This window comes from Schistocerca piceifrons, chromosome 8 (genome assembly GCF_021461385.2).
Source record: "Schistocerca piceifrons isolate TAMUIC-IGC-003096 chromosome 8, iqSchPice1.1, whole genome shotgun sequence".
NCBI lineage: Eukaryota > Metazoa > Arthropoda > Insecta > Orthoptera > Acrididae > Schistocerca > Schistocerca piceifrons.
Window position 1 is genome coordinate 53,683,680 of NC_060145.1, and position 16,873 is coordinate 53,700,552.

The 16,873-nt window shown below is 45.5% G+C and overlaps 1 protein-coding gene across 1 annotated transcript in view; it reads right to left on the reverse strand.

Moving 5' to 3' along the window:
- LOC124711363 (endoglucanase E-4-like) overlaps positions 1-16,873 on the reverse strand; it is a 432,910-nt gene that overhangs the window by 45,469 nt on the left and 370,568 nt on the right. The window contains exon 4 of the mRNA XM_047241402.1: positions 6,732-6,914. Within this exon, the coding sequence (XP_047097358.1) occupies positions 6,732-6,914 (183 nt within the window). The remainder of the gene's footprint in view (positions 1-6,731; positions 6,915-16,873) is intronic.

Sequence of the window (16,873 nt, forward strand, 5' to 3'; positions counted from 1 at the left end):
CACCTGGCGTGATGGTATGGGGTGCCATTGGTTACACGTCTCTTGTTCGCATTGACGGCATTTTGAACAGTGGACGTTACATTTCAGATGTGTTACCACCCGTGGCTCTACCCTTCATTCGATCCCTGCGAAACCCTACATTTCAGCAGGATAATGCACGACCGCATGTTGCAGGTCCTATACGGGCCTTTCTGGATACAGAAAATGTTCGATTGCTGCCCTGGCCATCACATTCTCCAGATCTCTCACTAACTGTAAACATCTGGTCAATGGTGGCCAAGCAACTGGCTTGTCACAATACGCCAGTCACTGCTCTCGATGAATTGTGGTATCGTGTTGAAGCTGCCTGGGCAGCTGTACCTGTATACGCCATCCAAGCTCTGTTTGACGCAATGCCCAGGCGTATCGAGGCCGTTATTACGGCCAGAGGTGGTTGTTCTAGGTACTGATTTCTCAGGATCTACACACCCAAATTGCGCGAGAATGTAGTCACATGTCAGTTCTAGTATAATATATTTGTCCAATGAATACCCGTTTATCATCTGCATTTCTTCTTGGTGTAGCAAATTTAATGGCCAGTAATGTAAATCTAGATGGCCGGACGCGGATTTGAACCGCCGTCCTCCCAAATGCGGGTCCGGTCTGCTAACTACTGCGCTACCTAGCTCTGCGTACCGGGAGGACCGAAGCACAGCCAGTCTTACTTCCATCGGGCGACTGTAGCGCTACGAGAGACATACTGAGAAATGACGAGTACTGCAAAAAAGCAAAGAACGGGTGATCTGTGTTCTTAGTCATTTAAACACGGCTGGGAATGCAGTTCTTCTTTACAGCAGTAACTGAAAACTCACAGTGTTTGCTGTGCCACCGAATAATAGGCGGCCTGCGTAAATTCACGATTGAAAGACACTACAACTCATTTCGTAAAGACGAGTGTAGTGTACTGGACAGTGAAGAACGGCCAACCACATTAAGTGCGCCTAAGAAAGTGGATGAGGCACACCAACAGATTTTTAATACAAGTCATAATAACTGATACCTCTTGCAATCTTCGTTTCTTGTGTTACATTCGTATCTATTCTACAGTACAACGTAATGTTTTCGATTTTCCAGAATGACAACCACAGTACATCTGCACTGCGAGCAAGTTTGATAACTGCCATAAGAATAGCAAGATCTGGGAAACCGTTTTGCGAAAGGGAGTTTGTAAAAGACTGTCTCATTGATGCTGCAGAACTTGTGTCCTACGAATATTTGCAGGTTTCAAGAAATCGGCGTTTCCCAATAAACAGTGGTGCAAAGTTTAAGTCTTATGGCTGGTGATGTGCACAGGCAGTCAACAAATGAGGCTAAGGACTTTTTTGCCTTCTCTGTCGCGGTGAATGAAGCAACAGATCTTACAGATACAGCCCAGGTAGTGATATGCATACGAGGTGTGATAGCGCTCTGTGTGTAACAGAGGACATCTTGGACAGGTGACTGCGACAGGTGCAGACATTCTCTAAACTGCCGAGCAAGAGATTGATGGTGTCGGTATAGACTGGAATCGGCTAATCTCAGTGACCACGGATGGAGCACCGGCAATGCGAGCACTGATGCGCGGAAAGCCAGGATGCACAGAAGAAACGTTGTACGGAATTGAAGAGGCGCTTTGTGCAAAATCAGTAACTTTAGAAAACGCCATGTAAATTGTTGTGCGTGAAAAAACATAAGCTTACGCATCGCCAATTTCAACAGTTCTTGGAGGAATTATAGAGGAGGACGGCGCCACTCCTTACTACACTCCTGGAAATGGAAAAAAGAACACATTGACACCGGTGTGTCAGACCTACCATACTTGCTCCGGACACTGCGAGAGGGCTGTACAAGCAATGATCACACGCACGGCACAGCGGACACACCAGGAACCGCGGTGTTGGCCGTCGAATGGCGCTAGCTGCGCAGCATTTGTGCACCGCCGCCGTCAGTGTCAGCCAGTTTGCCGTGGCATACGGAGCTCCATCGCAGTCTTTAACACTGGTAGCATGCCGCGACAGCGTGGACGTGAACCGTATGTGCAGTTGACGGACTTTGAGCGAGGGCGTATAGTGGGCAAGCGGGAGGCCGGGTGGACGTACCGCCGAATTGCTCAACACGTGGGGCGTGAGGTCTCCACAGTACATCGATGTTGTCGCCAGTGGTCGGCGGAAGGTGCACGTGCCCGTCGACCTGGGACCGGACCGCAGCGACGCACGGATGCACGCCAAGACCGTAGGATCCTACGCAGTGCCGTAGGGGACCGCACCGCCACTTCCCAGCAAATTAGGGACACTGTTGCTCCTGGGGTATCGGCGAGGACCATTCGCAACCGTCTCCATGAAGCTGGGCTACGGTCCCGCACACCGTTAGGCCGTCTTCCGCTCACGCCCCAACATCGTGCAGCCCGCCTCCAGTGGTGTCGCGACAGGCGTGAATGGAGGGACGAATGGAGACGTGTCGTCTTCAGCGATGAGAGTCGCTTCTGCCTTGGTACCAATGATGGTCGTATGCGTGTTTGGCGCCGTGCAGGTGAGCGCCACAATCAGGACTGCATACGACCGAGGCACACAGGGCCAACACCCGGCATCATGGTGTGGGGAGCGATCTCCTACACTGGCCGTACACCACTGGTGATCGTCGAGGGGACACTGAATAGTGCACGGTACATCCAAACCGTCATCGAACCCATCGTTCTACCATTCCTAGACCGGCAAGGGAACTTGCTGTTCCAACAGGACAATGCACGTCCGCATGTATCCCGCGCCACCCAACGTGCTCTAGAAGGTGTAAGTCAACTACCCTGGCCAGCAAGATCTCCGGATCTGTCCCCCATTGAGCATGTTTGGGACTGGATGAAGCGTCGTCTCACGCGGTCTGCACGTCCAGCACGAACGCGGTCCAACTGAGGCGCCAGGTGGAAATGGCATGGCAAGCCGTTCCACAGGACTACATCCAGCATCTCTACGATCGTCTCCATGGGAGAATAGCAGCCTGCATTGCTGCGAAAGGTGGATATACACTGTACTAGTGCCGACATTGTGCATGCTCTGTTGCCTGTGTCTATGTGCCTGTGGTTCTGTCAGTGTGATCATGCGATGTATCTGACCCCAGGAATGTGTCAATAAAGTTTCCCCTTCCTGGGACAATGAATTCACCGTGTTCTTATTTCAATTTCCAGGAGTGTATATTGAAGTACACTGGTTCAGTCGAGGTAAAATCCTGAAAAGATTTTTTTTTTTATTTACGTTTGGCCGTAGCACATTTCTCACATGAGAAGGGAAAGAGTGAACCAAAATTACATGACGCTTGCTGAATGTCAGACCTCGCATATCTCCTGGAGATTGCGTCACACATGAACATAACTTAATTTCCGACATGTTGGAAAAACTAAATGCTTTTGAAAGGAAGCTTGCTTTTTGGTAGAGCCAACTACTGTCTGGAAACACTGCACATTTCCCTGCCCTCGGTTTGCTCCACGAAAGTGCTAAATTTAAAGAGTACATATCAATAATTGTAAAAATTAAGCAGCAATTATGAGCACAATTTGTAGACGTTACAAGTGTGTCACCTATCATTCGTCGCTTTACACGGCCGCTGGCTCCGATGCGTCTACAAATGGAACAGTTCGACCTGCAGTGAAATACACAACTGAAGTACAAGTTTTTTGCAATACGAAGTAGAAAAGAATTCTATGAGAACTTTCACAGAAAGAATTTCCACGCCTCCATCACGTAGCTGTGGGAGTTATGACCATGTTCAGATCTACTTATGTGCATGAAATATTTTTCTCCATAAGGACAATGAATACATCAAGGTTTCGATCGAGTATTAATGACGAAAATCTTCGCTACTGATAGCGTTTATCAATGTACTGTGCTTTTGTGTCTGACATTAACTTCATCGTTTCTCGTCGCCAATGATGAGCGTGTATTGAATTTCTTTCTTTTTTGTAATTTAAAATTGTTATTTACTAACTGTGCCTCACCCTGCTCCATGTTACATAGGTGAACATTGTCATCTTGAAAAGATGGCATTAAACCGGTTGTTCAAGGTATACTTACATGCTTAAAAATTATCGTTTAATTGTTGAGAGACATGTATGAGACCCTTGCCATGAAGGGTATTTAGGTGCCTAACGTGGGCATAAAACCAATCTGGCATATTTATGCACCAATTGTTTTTATGTTTTATTTTAGAAACGTGGCGTTTGTTGATAGAGCGATAGAATAACACGATACCTTCCCTAGATTGCACTGCACACTGTGAGAACAGCTAGAGAGTGTCCCAGGTACAGTGCATCCCAGCTAGTGGGTAAAGCAAAGTGGAGACATCTGTACTTAGAGACATAAACAAAGTGAGCGGTGACAGTTCTGTTTCCCTGTTTACACATCTGGTGGCCAGGAAGTTGCACATGTGCAGCAGATCTGCACGCGTGCAGAATTTCTGGCCGACCTTGACTTACAGGGATCTTAATCGGAACATTTAATTCAGTTTCCATCATTCTTGGGTTAAAGGCCAAGGGGAAACCTGCTATGGACAGCAGATGTGCCCTGGCCACAGGAAGAATAATATGTTCATAGCTAATGGTGTTGGGTGAAACTGCAATGAGAAGGCGAGCCGGCCGGTGTGGCCGAGCGGTTGTAGGCGCTTCAGTCTGGAACCGAGCGACCGCTACGGTCGCGGGTTCGAGTCCTGCCTCGGGCATGGATGTGTGTGATGTCCTTAGGTTAGTTAGGTTTAAGTAGTTCTAAGTTCTAGGGGATTGATGACCTAAGATGTTAAGTCCCATAGCGCTCAGAGCCGTTTCAACCATTTTTGAGAAGGCGAATCCAGAAGACAGGCTCACCTAGGCACTCTGGTGTAAGAGACTAGAGATCGACAGACACACCAAAGGAAACCTACCCATGGTAAGATTTGGTATGAAGTCTAAGCAATGTCTGGAACAGTTATGCAACCATAGTCATTCTGGGAACGTTGGCGCTTTTTGTGAACACCAGATAGACGTCAGTTCGTAGCTACAAAGCGTTGCTTTCCGTTTTTAAAGAGACACCTGTAGTTTCTGGACGACAGATACATTGCCAGATTCTTGACTTCCGCAAGGCGTTTGATACAGTTCCGCACGGTCGTTTAATGAACAAAGTAAGAGCATATGGACTATCAGACCAATTGTGTGATTCGATTGAAGAGTTCCTAGATAACAGAACGCAGCGTGTCATTCTCAATGGAGAGAAGTCTTCCGAACTAAGAGTGATTTCAGGTGTGCCGCAGGGGAGCGTCGTAGGACCGTTGCTATTCACAGTATACATAAATGACCTCGTGGATAACATCGGAAGTTCACAGAGGCTTTTTGCGGATGATGCTGTAGTATATCGAGAGGTTGTAACAATGGAAAATTGTACTGAAATGCAGGAGGATCTGCAAGGAATTGGCGCATGGTGAAAAAGGAAGTAGGTTACAGTACACTTGTTCGCCCACTGCTTGAATACTGCTTACCGGTGTGGGATCCATACCAGATAGGGTTGATAGAAGAAATAGAGAAGATCCAATGGAGAGCAGGGCGCTTCGTTACAGGATCATTTAATAATCACGAAAGCATTACGGAGATGATAGATAAAACTCAGTGGAAGACTCTGCAAGAGAGACGCTCAGTTGCTCGGTACGGGCTTTTGTTGAAGTTTCGAGAACATACCTTACCTAGGAGTCAAGCAGTTTATTGCTACCTCCAACGCAAATCTCGCGAAGAGACAATGAGGATAAAATCAGAGAGATTAGAGCCCACACAGAGGCTTACCGACAATCTTTCTTTCCACGAACAATACGAGACTGGAATAGAAGGGAGAAACGATAGAGGTACTCAAAGTACCCTCCGCCACACACCGTCAGGTGGATTGCGGAGTATGGATGTAGATGTAGATGCCTGACAAAACAGTGAAGCATCCAAAGGAGGACGAGGAAACGAAACATCATGGGTTGAGGAAACATTACACAAAGCGAGTCAAAAAGGACTTTACAACTTTGGAATGATACAGAAATTTATTGAGATAATTTACAGAATCGGCAGTTGTGTTGTTTTGTAGCAAACAATCTCAAGTTTGATTCACATTGGGTGTCGGTACTCCATTCCGCCACCAGGAGCGCCAGCGTAGTGCACAGTCAAAATGGCTATTTAACTGGTGCGTTACTCTTAAGCGATGATTCAACAGTTATGCGGAATATGGGCAGCGAAAATACACATGCAACCCTGGAACACCTTTGTGACTCCCCAAAAGTTAATACGTTTTGTGCCTTTAGCGTATTGGAAGTGTAGACATTTGTTCTTCGTGGAAAAAACTATCACTGGTATTGTGTATCTGGATATGCCTGAAAAGTTTTTAATTCTTTAGATCAATGAAATGACCGAGATGGGATGGTTTAGTACCAGCAAGACAGTGCATCATTTTGTTGTTTAGTGTGCATGTGTGTTCAAGTCCTTTACAGGCGAAGCACTAGTTCTCTCGCGAAGCTCCGAAAGGGTAACGGACGAAATTTGACATGGCATTGTTGAAAGAATAATTTTCTAATACGCATGAAGGATATACATAACAATCGAACGAAGGGTGCAAGGCATACTCTTCACCAAACGTAGGAAGAGTCCTGCACTGAATTACGTTGATACCAGTAAATAGAGAATTAAACATGGTAGTGTGTTCCTGCAGCTACGGAATGTGACAAACCTGGGTGCTGGGCGTCAATCTTGAAGGCGGGCCGCGACATGTTGAGCTCCTCTGGCCGACCCCAGTACTTGTGGTCGAGGTCGAAATCGCCAACCTGACCGTACAGCTCCGTGGGAGCCACGTGGCACTTTATGAAGTAGTCAGTCGCCCACTTCACTGCGTCCACTGCATACTGCAACTGACCTGAGGGAAAAAATCGAATTACACGACGAATTTTCGATGTACTGTAAGTGCTGAAAATAAATTTAACTCCCAGGAGATTGCCCATCAATGGCTACAATTAAGACCATGCGAAAAAATGCTTAAAAATGTCACAAGAATTTTAAAAGCATACAGTATTGTATATACAAGGTGTAACTAAATTCCCTTGCAGACTTTCATGACTTGTATTTGGGACCAAGACGGTTAAGTTTAGCATCGGAATTCATGTCCCTGCTACACACAAAATACCACAACACACATTGCTCTCTGTCTCCTGTTGTTCGTCATCTGGGTCCACATATAAGTGTGATGGCCACCGATGTCAACACAAATACGGTATCTCTGTACCATGTTCCAAGACACATGATCGCCAATCCTTGATGCTCCAGTATCTGCCACAGCCATAACCCGCGCCAGTAAATCTTCTCCGAATGCCACAGGAGTCTCGTAAATCTAGGATTTCATGCGACCTCACAGGTAGTAGTCTAGCGGGTTCAAGTCAGAAGAACATGCTAGCCAAGCAATCAGGCCACAATGACATATACACTATTGCCCAAATCGTTGGTCCAAATGATGTTGGACAACATGTGTAAAATGAGGTGGTGCAACATCGTGCTGGAACCATATGTTGTGCACACATGGTGCATCTTCCAAGAGCTCATGCAGTATGCCATCAACAAACTGCAGATATGCACTACCAATGAAATATGGTGGAAGAAGGTATGGGCAATTCACACATCCAGCCAGAAACTATGCCCAAATGTTCAGACCATATTGTTCCAGGAATCCATGGGGGTACACAGCACGTGGGTTTTCATTAGCCCACCATGACAGTTGTCAAGGTTTCCCACCTTCCCTGGTGAACTTGGCTTCATTCATGAAAAGGATCCACCATGGGAAGTCTGGTTTTTCCACACAATAATGCAAGAACTACCTGCAGAATTGGTCAAAAGATGCAAAGTCCTGTGTCTACCTTGCCTGTACTTTCTGGGGATAGTACAGGTGTAGCTGCCATTTGAACAAAACACTCCAGACAGTTTGGTGACCCACTTTCAGTCTAACTGCTATGTTTCTGGTACTTGTTGTCAATCCTCTTCCACTGCATGGAGTACAGCCTCTTTAAAGTCTATGTTCAGTGCCATCATGGAGTACCACAACCAGCCCTGCTGGTGGTGAATGTCCTTGTCTCTAAGGCCCACTTCTACACCGTAGCAAAGAGGGAGTGTGAAGGTGTCTGATGATGTGGAAAATGCTTCACATAGAATTGACGAACAGCCCTACCATTGCACCAAGCTTCGTCATATAATAACAATGTGTAGCGTACTGTGGTCAACAGCAATGCACTAAAAATGAAATGTAGCTTGGATTCTGTACTGTAGTGAGGAGGAGATCAGTCTTTAACGTCCTATCGAGATGTCATTAGAGATGGAGCATAAGCTTGGATTAAGGAAGGATGGGGAAGAAAATCGGCCATGCCCTTTCAAAGGGACTACCCCAGAATTTGCCTGAAGCGATTTCAGGATGTTGGTTTGAACTGTCATCCTTGCATGGCGTACTGTAGTGAATGATTACTACTGTACAGTAGCATAGGATGAACAAAGACAATTAACTCAACAGCATGTACAAACGTATTTGGGTGGATACAGTAGTACAATATGAACAAAGACCACAAGCACAATTGCAGATACAAACCTCTCATGGCAGATCACAAACTCAGCTGAATGGCATGCAAGCGAACCTGTAATGGGCACGTGTCATCAGGTGAGAAGTGGGGCAAAGCGGGTTCCGGCGCACTTTTGATATCGAATTGATGTGATAATTAATTAAATTTATCAATTAAACCACCCTTCCCCTCTCCTTGCCCTACTGTTCTGCTATGTGGTTTATGAACCCCAGAAACAGTAGGTTAAGGGGAGAGGATACTTTAATTGATCAATTCAATTAATTACTGTATTAATCTGATATCAAAAGTGTGTCAGAGCCCGCTTACTCTCTCTACCCAGGCGATCGCTGAATGACGTTTGTAATACCCTAGTCAGTGGCACTGAAAATGTGACAGATTTGAGTGTGTGTTGTGATATTTTACGTGTAGCAGGGAAATTATATTTGTCTGGACACGAGTTCCTATGCTAAACATAACCATCTTGGTCCCCACTACAAGTCCTCATTGCCTGTAAGGGGAATTCAGTTACACCCTCTATATCCTGCAACTAAATAAACTGAAGTTTCCTTGAAGTCTCATCTCCATGCTGTGGGAGGGCTAGGTACCGTCGCAGTTTCAGAGCCAACTCAAGGAAATTTGACATTTTTCAAACGGAATGATCCATTCTTCCACTGCTAAGCTGTAGGAGTAGGGAATTCATCGCTTATTTGTCTCGCTGACACACAAGTGTCATGTGGTTAACGTCTTCATTCTCTCCACATTCACATTTTGGGAAGCCTGGTCTTTCAATTCAGTGGAGATGTTTTATAGCGTCGAGGTGTGGTACCATCTCATACAGGTACACCATCTGTCCAAAAAGTCCTGAGACTGATTTTATTCCTGGTGTGTAAGCGATGTTAGTGCGGCAACAATGGTGGTAGCTTGAACTAACGACTGTAAACAACAGATGTACATCCAACCAGTCAATTGTGAGCAGGTGGTGTTAAGTAGTGGCTCTGACATCAGCACCAACACCCGTAGAATGCCACGTGTTGTTCTGGATACATTTTAATGCTCTTAATAATTTTCAGATGATGTCTGTTTCATATTGTTGTTATAAAATGCTGTGCTTGCTTAGTTTTAGTTTTAGTGAATATCTGTGGGATATTTACATGTTAGTGTTAACATCCATCCACTGTCTAGTCATTACTTGTTGTTCGGATATTAATTCCTGATAGTGTCTGTTTAAGATTTTTGTTAAAAAATATTATGCTTTGTGTTTTTAATTCAGTTCAGATCTTCTACGATCTGAAACTTACATTCAGTGGTTTTTACATTCTTGTGTTATGTCTGCCTGCCGCTTAGAAGTTATTTGTGGAACTCATCAGAAGATACGTGGTTGTTACTTTACTGAATCTGAAACGTGCGTTAGCGTTTTTCGGTTTACTGTAGAAGTAGAGTCAGGTGAGTCAAATAAGGATGATGCTAGAACGAGATTTTTACTCTGCAGCAGAGTGTGCACTGGAATGAAACTTCCTGGAAGATTAAAACTGTGTGCCGGACCGAGACTCGAACTCGGGACCTATGCCTTTCACGGGCAAGTGCTCTACCATCTGAGCTACCCAAGCACGATTCACGCCCTGTCCTCACAGCTTTCATTCTGCCAGTGAGGACAGGGCGTGGATCGTGCTTGGGTAGCTCAGATGGTAGAGCACTTGCCAGTGAAAGGCAAAGGTCCCGAGTTCGAGTCTTGGTCCGGGACACAATTTTAATCTACCGCAAAGTTTCGTATCAGCGCACAATTCGCTGCAGAATGAAAATCTCATTCTGGAAACATCCCCCAGGCTGTGGCTAAGCCATATCTCCACAATATCCTTTCTTCCAGGAGTGCTAGTTCTGCAAGGTTCGCAGGAGAGCTTCTGTAGAGTTTGGAAGGTAGGAGACGAGGTACTGGCAAAAGGTGAGTTGTGAGGACGGGGCGTGACTCGTGCTTGGGTAACGTAGATGGTGCCTCATTTGTCCCATATTTCGACCTTTTTCGTCGACTACAGTTACATACATACCAGTCTCCCAGATACGCGCCCACCCAGGACTAAGGATTTTTACAGCCTGCTGCTGCGCTGTGTTCCCTGGAATGTGATGGATACCAAACATCTCTCCATCCAGTGGCCCATAGTGTGGACTACCGTCCACCAGCCCTTCCTGCCTACGAACGTCCGGGCACTGTGGTATCACATAGTCAACAGGAAATTTGCCACGAAGCAGCGACTGCACAACATTGGCTTGTCAGAATCCCCTCTTTGTCTCCTTTGCCAGCAACTGGACACTGAGAACACCGTCTGACATGCGCCTCATCGCAAGATGTATGGCGCTTCGTGCAGCAAATCATTGCCTGCTATCTCCGGGTGCCACCAGACACAATCGAACCTCGAATGTTTCTATACCCGGAGGACAGACATTTTCCCGCCGCCAAATGTCACGCTATTACGTGGGTCAAAGGGTGGGCGGTCGCTTATCTCTTTCATGAGGGACCTAAATCCCGCCTCGACTTCTGGACCTATTTACGAACAGCTCATGCAGCTCTCGAAAACACGCCACGTTACCGAACATTATTTGCTAACTATCTTCGAGCGGTCTTTGATAGACCTCCACTGAGTTGGGGGGTGCCTGGCTCAGAGGGCACCTACCCCTCCTCTCCCGGCGGTGTCTGAGTTTAAACCGCCTACGATCGATTCTACTTCTGACCTCCGGGTATGGGCGAGCGCGTCGCAGATTGCACGGATTTTATTTCTTTTTGCTTTTCCTTTCTCTTTTCTTTTTCTTTAACCATAATTTATATTTCTTTTCTCTTTCGCCTATGTGTTCACATAATTTCCTCATAATAGTGAATATTACAAAACACATGAAAATAAATAAATAACAACAACGCCTTCCACTACTGTTGATTTCTGTGTCTCCCACTTCCCTAAGCACCACAGGCTCGGTGGTGGTGAGGGGGACACTGTGGCCAGGCCTCGTGTTTCGACCACTGCCCACTTTGCCCCCCGAGCCCCCACCTGTCCACTACCACTCCAACATAAAAAAAAAAAGTGGTCAAAAAAAAAAAAGAAAAAAAAGATGGTAGAGCACTTGCCCGCGAAAGGCAAAGGTCCCGAGTTGGAGTCTCGGTCCTGCACACTGTTTTAATCTGCCAGGGTCCGCCCCGGTAGCTGAGTGGTCAGCGTGACAGACTGTCAATCCCAAGGGCCCGGGTTCGATTCCCGGCTGGGTCGGAAATTTTCTCCGCTCAGGGACTGGGTGTTGTGTTGTCCTAATCATCATCATTTCATCCCCATCGACACGCAGGTCGCCGAAGTGGCGTCAAATCGAAAGACCTGCACCAGGCGAACGGTCTACCCGACGGGAGGCCGTAGCCACACGACATTTCCATTTTTTATCTGCCAGGAAGTTTCATATCAGCGCACACTCCGCTGCAGAGTGAAAATCTCATTCTGGAAACATGCCCCAGGCTGTGGCTAAGCCATGTCTCCGCTATATCCTTTCTTTCAGGAGTGCTAGTTCTGCAAGGTTCGCAGGAGAGCTTCTGTGAAGTTTGGAAGGTAGCAGATGAAGTACTGGCAAAAGGAAAGCTGTGAGGACCGGGCGTGACTCGTGCTTGGGTAGCTCAAATGGTAGCTCACTTGCCCGCAAAAGGGAAAGGTCCTGAGTTCGTGTCTCAGTCCGGCACACAGTTTTAATCTTCCAGGTAGTTTCATGGATGTTGCTATAGGGTAGTTAGTACTGGAGAAACATGCCAGGACCATGAGTTGGTATTTGATTGGGAGGATTGTAGCAGGGAGGCAAGTAAAGTATCAGATAAGGCTCTTCCACGGATTTCTGTCCTTCAGGAAGAATTATAAATGGCTAATGTTGAATTAGATGGGTTGAAGGGAGAAAGAGACAATGGCAACTGGGAAAAGGTGACAAGTAAGGAGAAAACCTCAGAAATCACATTTCCAACTGCGGTTTGCAAATAGTTTGACCTGTTATCTGAAATATAAGAAGAGAATTAACCTGTTTTTGTACAAAGTAGAGTGCAACAGATTCATAGGAACAACTTTAAGGCTAGGTCGCCAGAAAAATCAAGTAAGAAGAAAGAGTGAGTGCTGCTGCTAGGCAGCAATCATAGGAGGGATGTTGGCCAAAGGCTACAGGAAAAACTAGGGGCGGAATACCAGATCGCCGGCCGCGGTGGCCGAGCGGTTCTAGGCGCTACAGTCTGGAACCGCGCGACCGCTATGGTCAACAGGTTCGAATCCTGCCTTGGGCATGGATGTATGTGATGTCCTTAGGTTAGTTAGGTTTAAGTAGTTCCAAGTTCTAGGGGACTGATGACCTCAGAAATTAAGTCCCATAATGCTCAGAGCCATCTGAACCATTTTTTTGGAAGACCAGATCACAAGTACTGTGAAACCTACAGTCAAGCTCAGGCAGGTGATGGGGAACACAGGGGTTTCTGCAGAGATTCTGATGAAGAATGTAGAGTACTTATATTAGGAGCAGCAGGAAACACTCTGGCTAGCAGCTCACCGAGAACAGTATTAAAGGTGACTGGGAGGTAATAACAGCAGCAATAATGCACAGTTGTATGAAGTTTGTGGCGGTTTTGTAGTGCCATGATCAGCCCTGTCAGTCGTGTAAACAAAGGGCTGAGCGGATCTCTTATTTGTGCTATACCTGTTGCTGCAACTGGCAGATAGGTATGGTCAAATGTACGTTTATATCTGGATTATACTCCGAAATCACCTAACGGTGTGTGGTGGAGGGTACTTCTCGTACCGCTAACTGAACCCCCTTCCCCATTCCACTCGGAAATGGCACGTGGGAAGAATGATTGTCGGTAAGCCTCTGTTTTAGCTCTTATTTCTCGTTGTGGTCATTAAGCGAGATATATCTAGGAGAAAATAATGTGTTACCTGACTCTACCCGGAAAGTGTTCTCTATAAATTTTGGTAGTAAACGTCGCCGTGATGCAAACGCCTCTCTTTTAACTTCGGCCACTTGAGTTTGTTGTGCACCTCTGTAACGCTCCCGCGCCAAGTAAACGTTACCGTGACGAAACGCACCACTTTTCGTTTGATATTCCGTAACTCTTCTATCGGTCCTATCTGGTAAGGATCCCAGACTGATGAACAATACTAAAGAATCAATCGAACAAGCGCCTTATAAGCCATTTCCTTCGCGGATGAGTTATATCGCCTTCAGATTCGTTCTACAAATCTCAGGCTGGGGTCTGCTTTCGTATTACAGTAAAACTTCGCTAACACGAATCCGAAGGGACCGAAAAATCAGGAGCTCGTGTTAAAAAAATTCGTGTTAAGTGAAAAATACAGATTTTATTAAGTATACTTGTACAGCAGTACAACTAATGTGTAATACACTACACTATCAATCACGTTATTGTAGACTTATAACACTATAAAGTGATTGTAAAGTCCAAGTACTCACAAATTATGTACGTTACTTTCTTGGAAAAAATTCGGTTATGGTTCGCTGACATTCATGGGAACGATAATGTTTTGTAATTTCACAACCAATTGTAGTGATAGCGTCCGTAAGGCCAGCAGTGACGTCGGATATTGAAGCGAACCGTTCTAAACAGTCCAAGGCTGTAAACATCTCCTGACGGGTAGATGGAATGGTATCTATATTCTCTTCCTCTTCACTTTCTTCTGATGGCCCTTCTTGCACCTCGTTCACAGCTTTTGGCACATCCAATTCCACAGAAGCACATACGGCAACATCTTCGTCTACACTAATGAATTCTTCGAAACTAATCCCAGGGTTCACAACGTCCTGCAGAACTGTCCATTCATCAGGATAAGTGGCATCTTCTAACTCGTGGACATCTTCAGGGTTGCTATGTGCTGATACGGTTGCAGGTTCGAATCCTGCCTAAGGGCATTGAAGGGTGTGATGTCCTTAGCTTAGTTAGGTTTAAGTAGTTCTAAGTCTAGGGGACTGATGACCTCAGATGTTAAGTCCCACAGTGCTTAGAGCCATTTGAACCATTTGTTGCTATGTCTCCAAGCTCTGTTAAAGCACTTCCCTATACGATGTGGCGATACTGAGTTCCAGGCTGCTGCGAGGGCTTTTATTGCATCAAGCAGATTCCAGTTTGGGGTTGCACTGTTGTTTTCAGCAGCGCGAATTGCAGCTCTTACAAGTCGCTTACGATAAGCTCTCTTTATGAGAGAGATTATGCCTTGGTCCAAAGGCTGAAGGCGGCTTGTGGTGTTGAGTGGAAAAAACTGAACCTTTATGTTGGATAGGTTCAGATCATGAACGTTATGGGCAGTACGTCTGTCCAATGTAAGAAGAACATGTCTATTTTGAGCAATCATTCGACTGTTGAAACGAAATGATGTGCCATCGATCCAAGCTTTCTAGTGGTGAGAGTAGATGCAAGGTAAAGCGTCCATATTTATGTTTTTAAAACAACGTGGTTTCTCGGATTTACCGATAACCCAGGAACGAAACTTCTCACTGCCGTCAGCATTACAACACAGTACAACAGTCACACGTTGTTTGCTTCGTGCTCCACCGTGACACTTATCACCTTTTATCCCCAGGGTGTGATTTGGAAAAAGACTGTAGAAAAATCCAGTTTCATTCATGTTAAACACATCACACGAGGCATACTTTTCCCTCACTCGGTTGAATTCATGCAACCAGCTGTTCGCACTTTCTTCATCAACTTTATTTGCTTCACCACAAATTTGTACAGATAAAATTGAATGTCTCTTTTGGAACCGATACAACCAACCAGCAGAACAACGGAAGTCTTCGATGCCCATATCATTAGCAATATGATTTGCTTTTGACTGAATCACAAGGGCAATTAATGGTATGTTTATGCACGCATGTGATTGAACCATTCTAGCAGTAACGTCTCGATGTCTTCATACTTGGCGGTACGAAGAAGGTTTCCAGAACCTGATGCCACAGCATTAATAATTTTTTCTCGATTTTTAATAATCGTAGATAAAGTAGATTTAGGTATTCCAAACTGCTCTGCAACTGCTGTTTTCTTGGTACCGCGGTCCACTTCATCTAGAATCTTAAGATTTAACTGTACATTTAGAGCTGTCTGTTTCCTCTTTGCCATTTTCGCACGCTACGGTACCGGTTGTAACTGTAGTTTTTATTCAGTATTCCATCTCGATACGGCTACGACTAACAGAACACCTGTCATATCGGGCACTGAGTACATTTCTAAATGCTGCTGCACACATTATTGAATGTCTTACAATGTACAGCATACGCTGATTGTTGAGGTGATAATCGCGACTACCGACCTACAATACGTTAAAAACGAGTCAACAATAAGTATAATTAGCTTTGTAGCTACATTTCCTACATTCATTTCGGAAAAAAATTACGCTTTAGAATACTCTAAGGTCGGAAGTTTGTGTTACAGTGAAATTTAATCACGTTAGGAACTGAAACAGAGTTCGTAATTCGCTTTAACCGAAATTCGTGTTAACCGATGAAACACCATTAGAACTAATGTATTCCTGGCGGGACCAATATATTTTTGGCGTTAACCGCGAGTTCGTCTTATGCGAGTTCGCGCTTACGAGGTTATACTGTATTTGTTTTGTACTGGTCATACCACTTAAGGTCTCGCTGGAGAGCTACTTCCTGATATTTTGCTGTAGATACTGTTTCCAACAGGTTGTCATCAATAGTTGAGCCGTACAGTAGTGGGTTTCTTTCCCAATGTATGCGCAATACGTTTCATTTATTCACATTCAGGGTCGCGTGCCGGAGCCTGCACCATTCATCAGTCCTCTGAAGTTCGTTCTGCAAATCTCTACTCTCGTCGGGTGTGCTGTTTTCCTATAGACAATTGCGTCATCTGCGAACGGTCTTAAAGAGCTTCCGACGTTTTCTACTAGATGATTTACGTACGTTGTAAACAGTAACGGTCCTATCACTCTTCCATGGCGTACTCCGGAAGGTACCTTAATGTCTGTCGGTTTTGTCCCATTAAGGGCGGCGTGTTGAGTTCTAGCCGCAAGGAAGTCTTGAATCCAGCCGCAGAACTGGTTTGATACTCGATAAGCTCGTATTTTTTTTCAGTAACCGGCAGTGCGAGACGGTGTCAAACACCCCCTCAATTACAGGAGCACAGCATCATCCTGAGCGCCGCTGTCTGCGGGGCTATGAATCTCACGGAGGAACAGGGCGAGCTGAATTTCGCAACATCTCCGCTTGCGGAATTGACGTCCATTTTTATAGAGGAGATTTTCGTTCT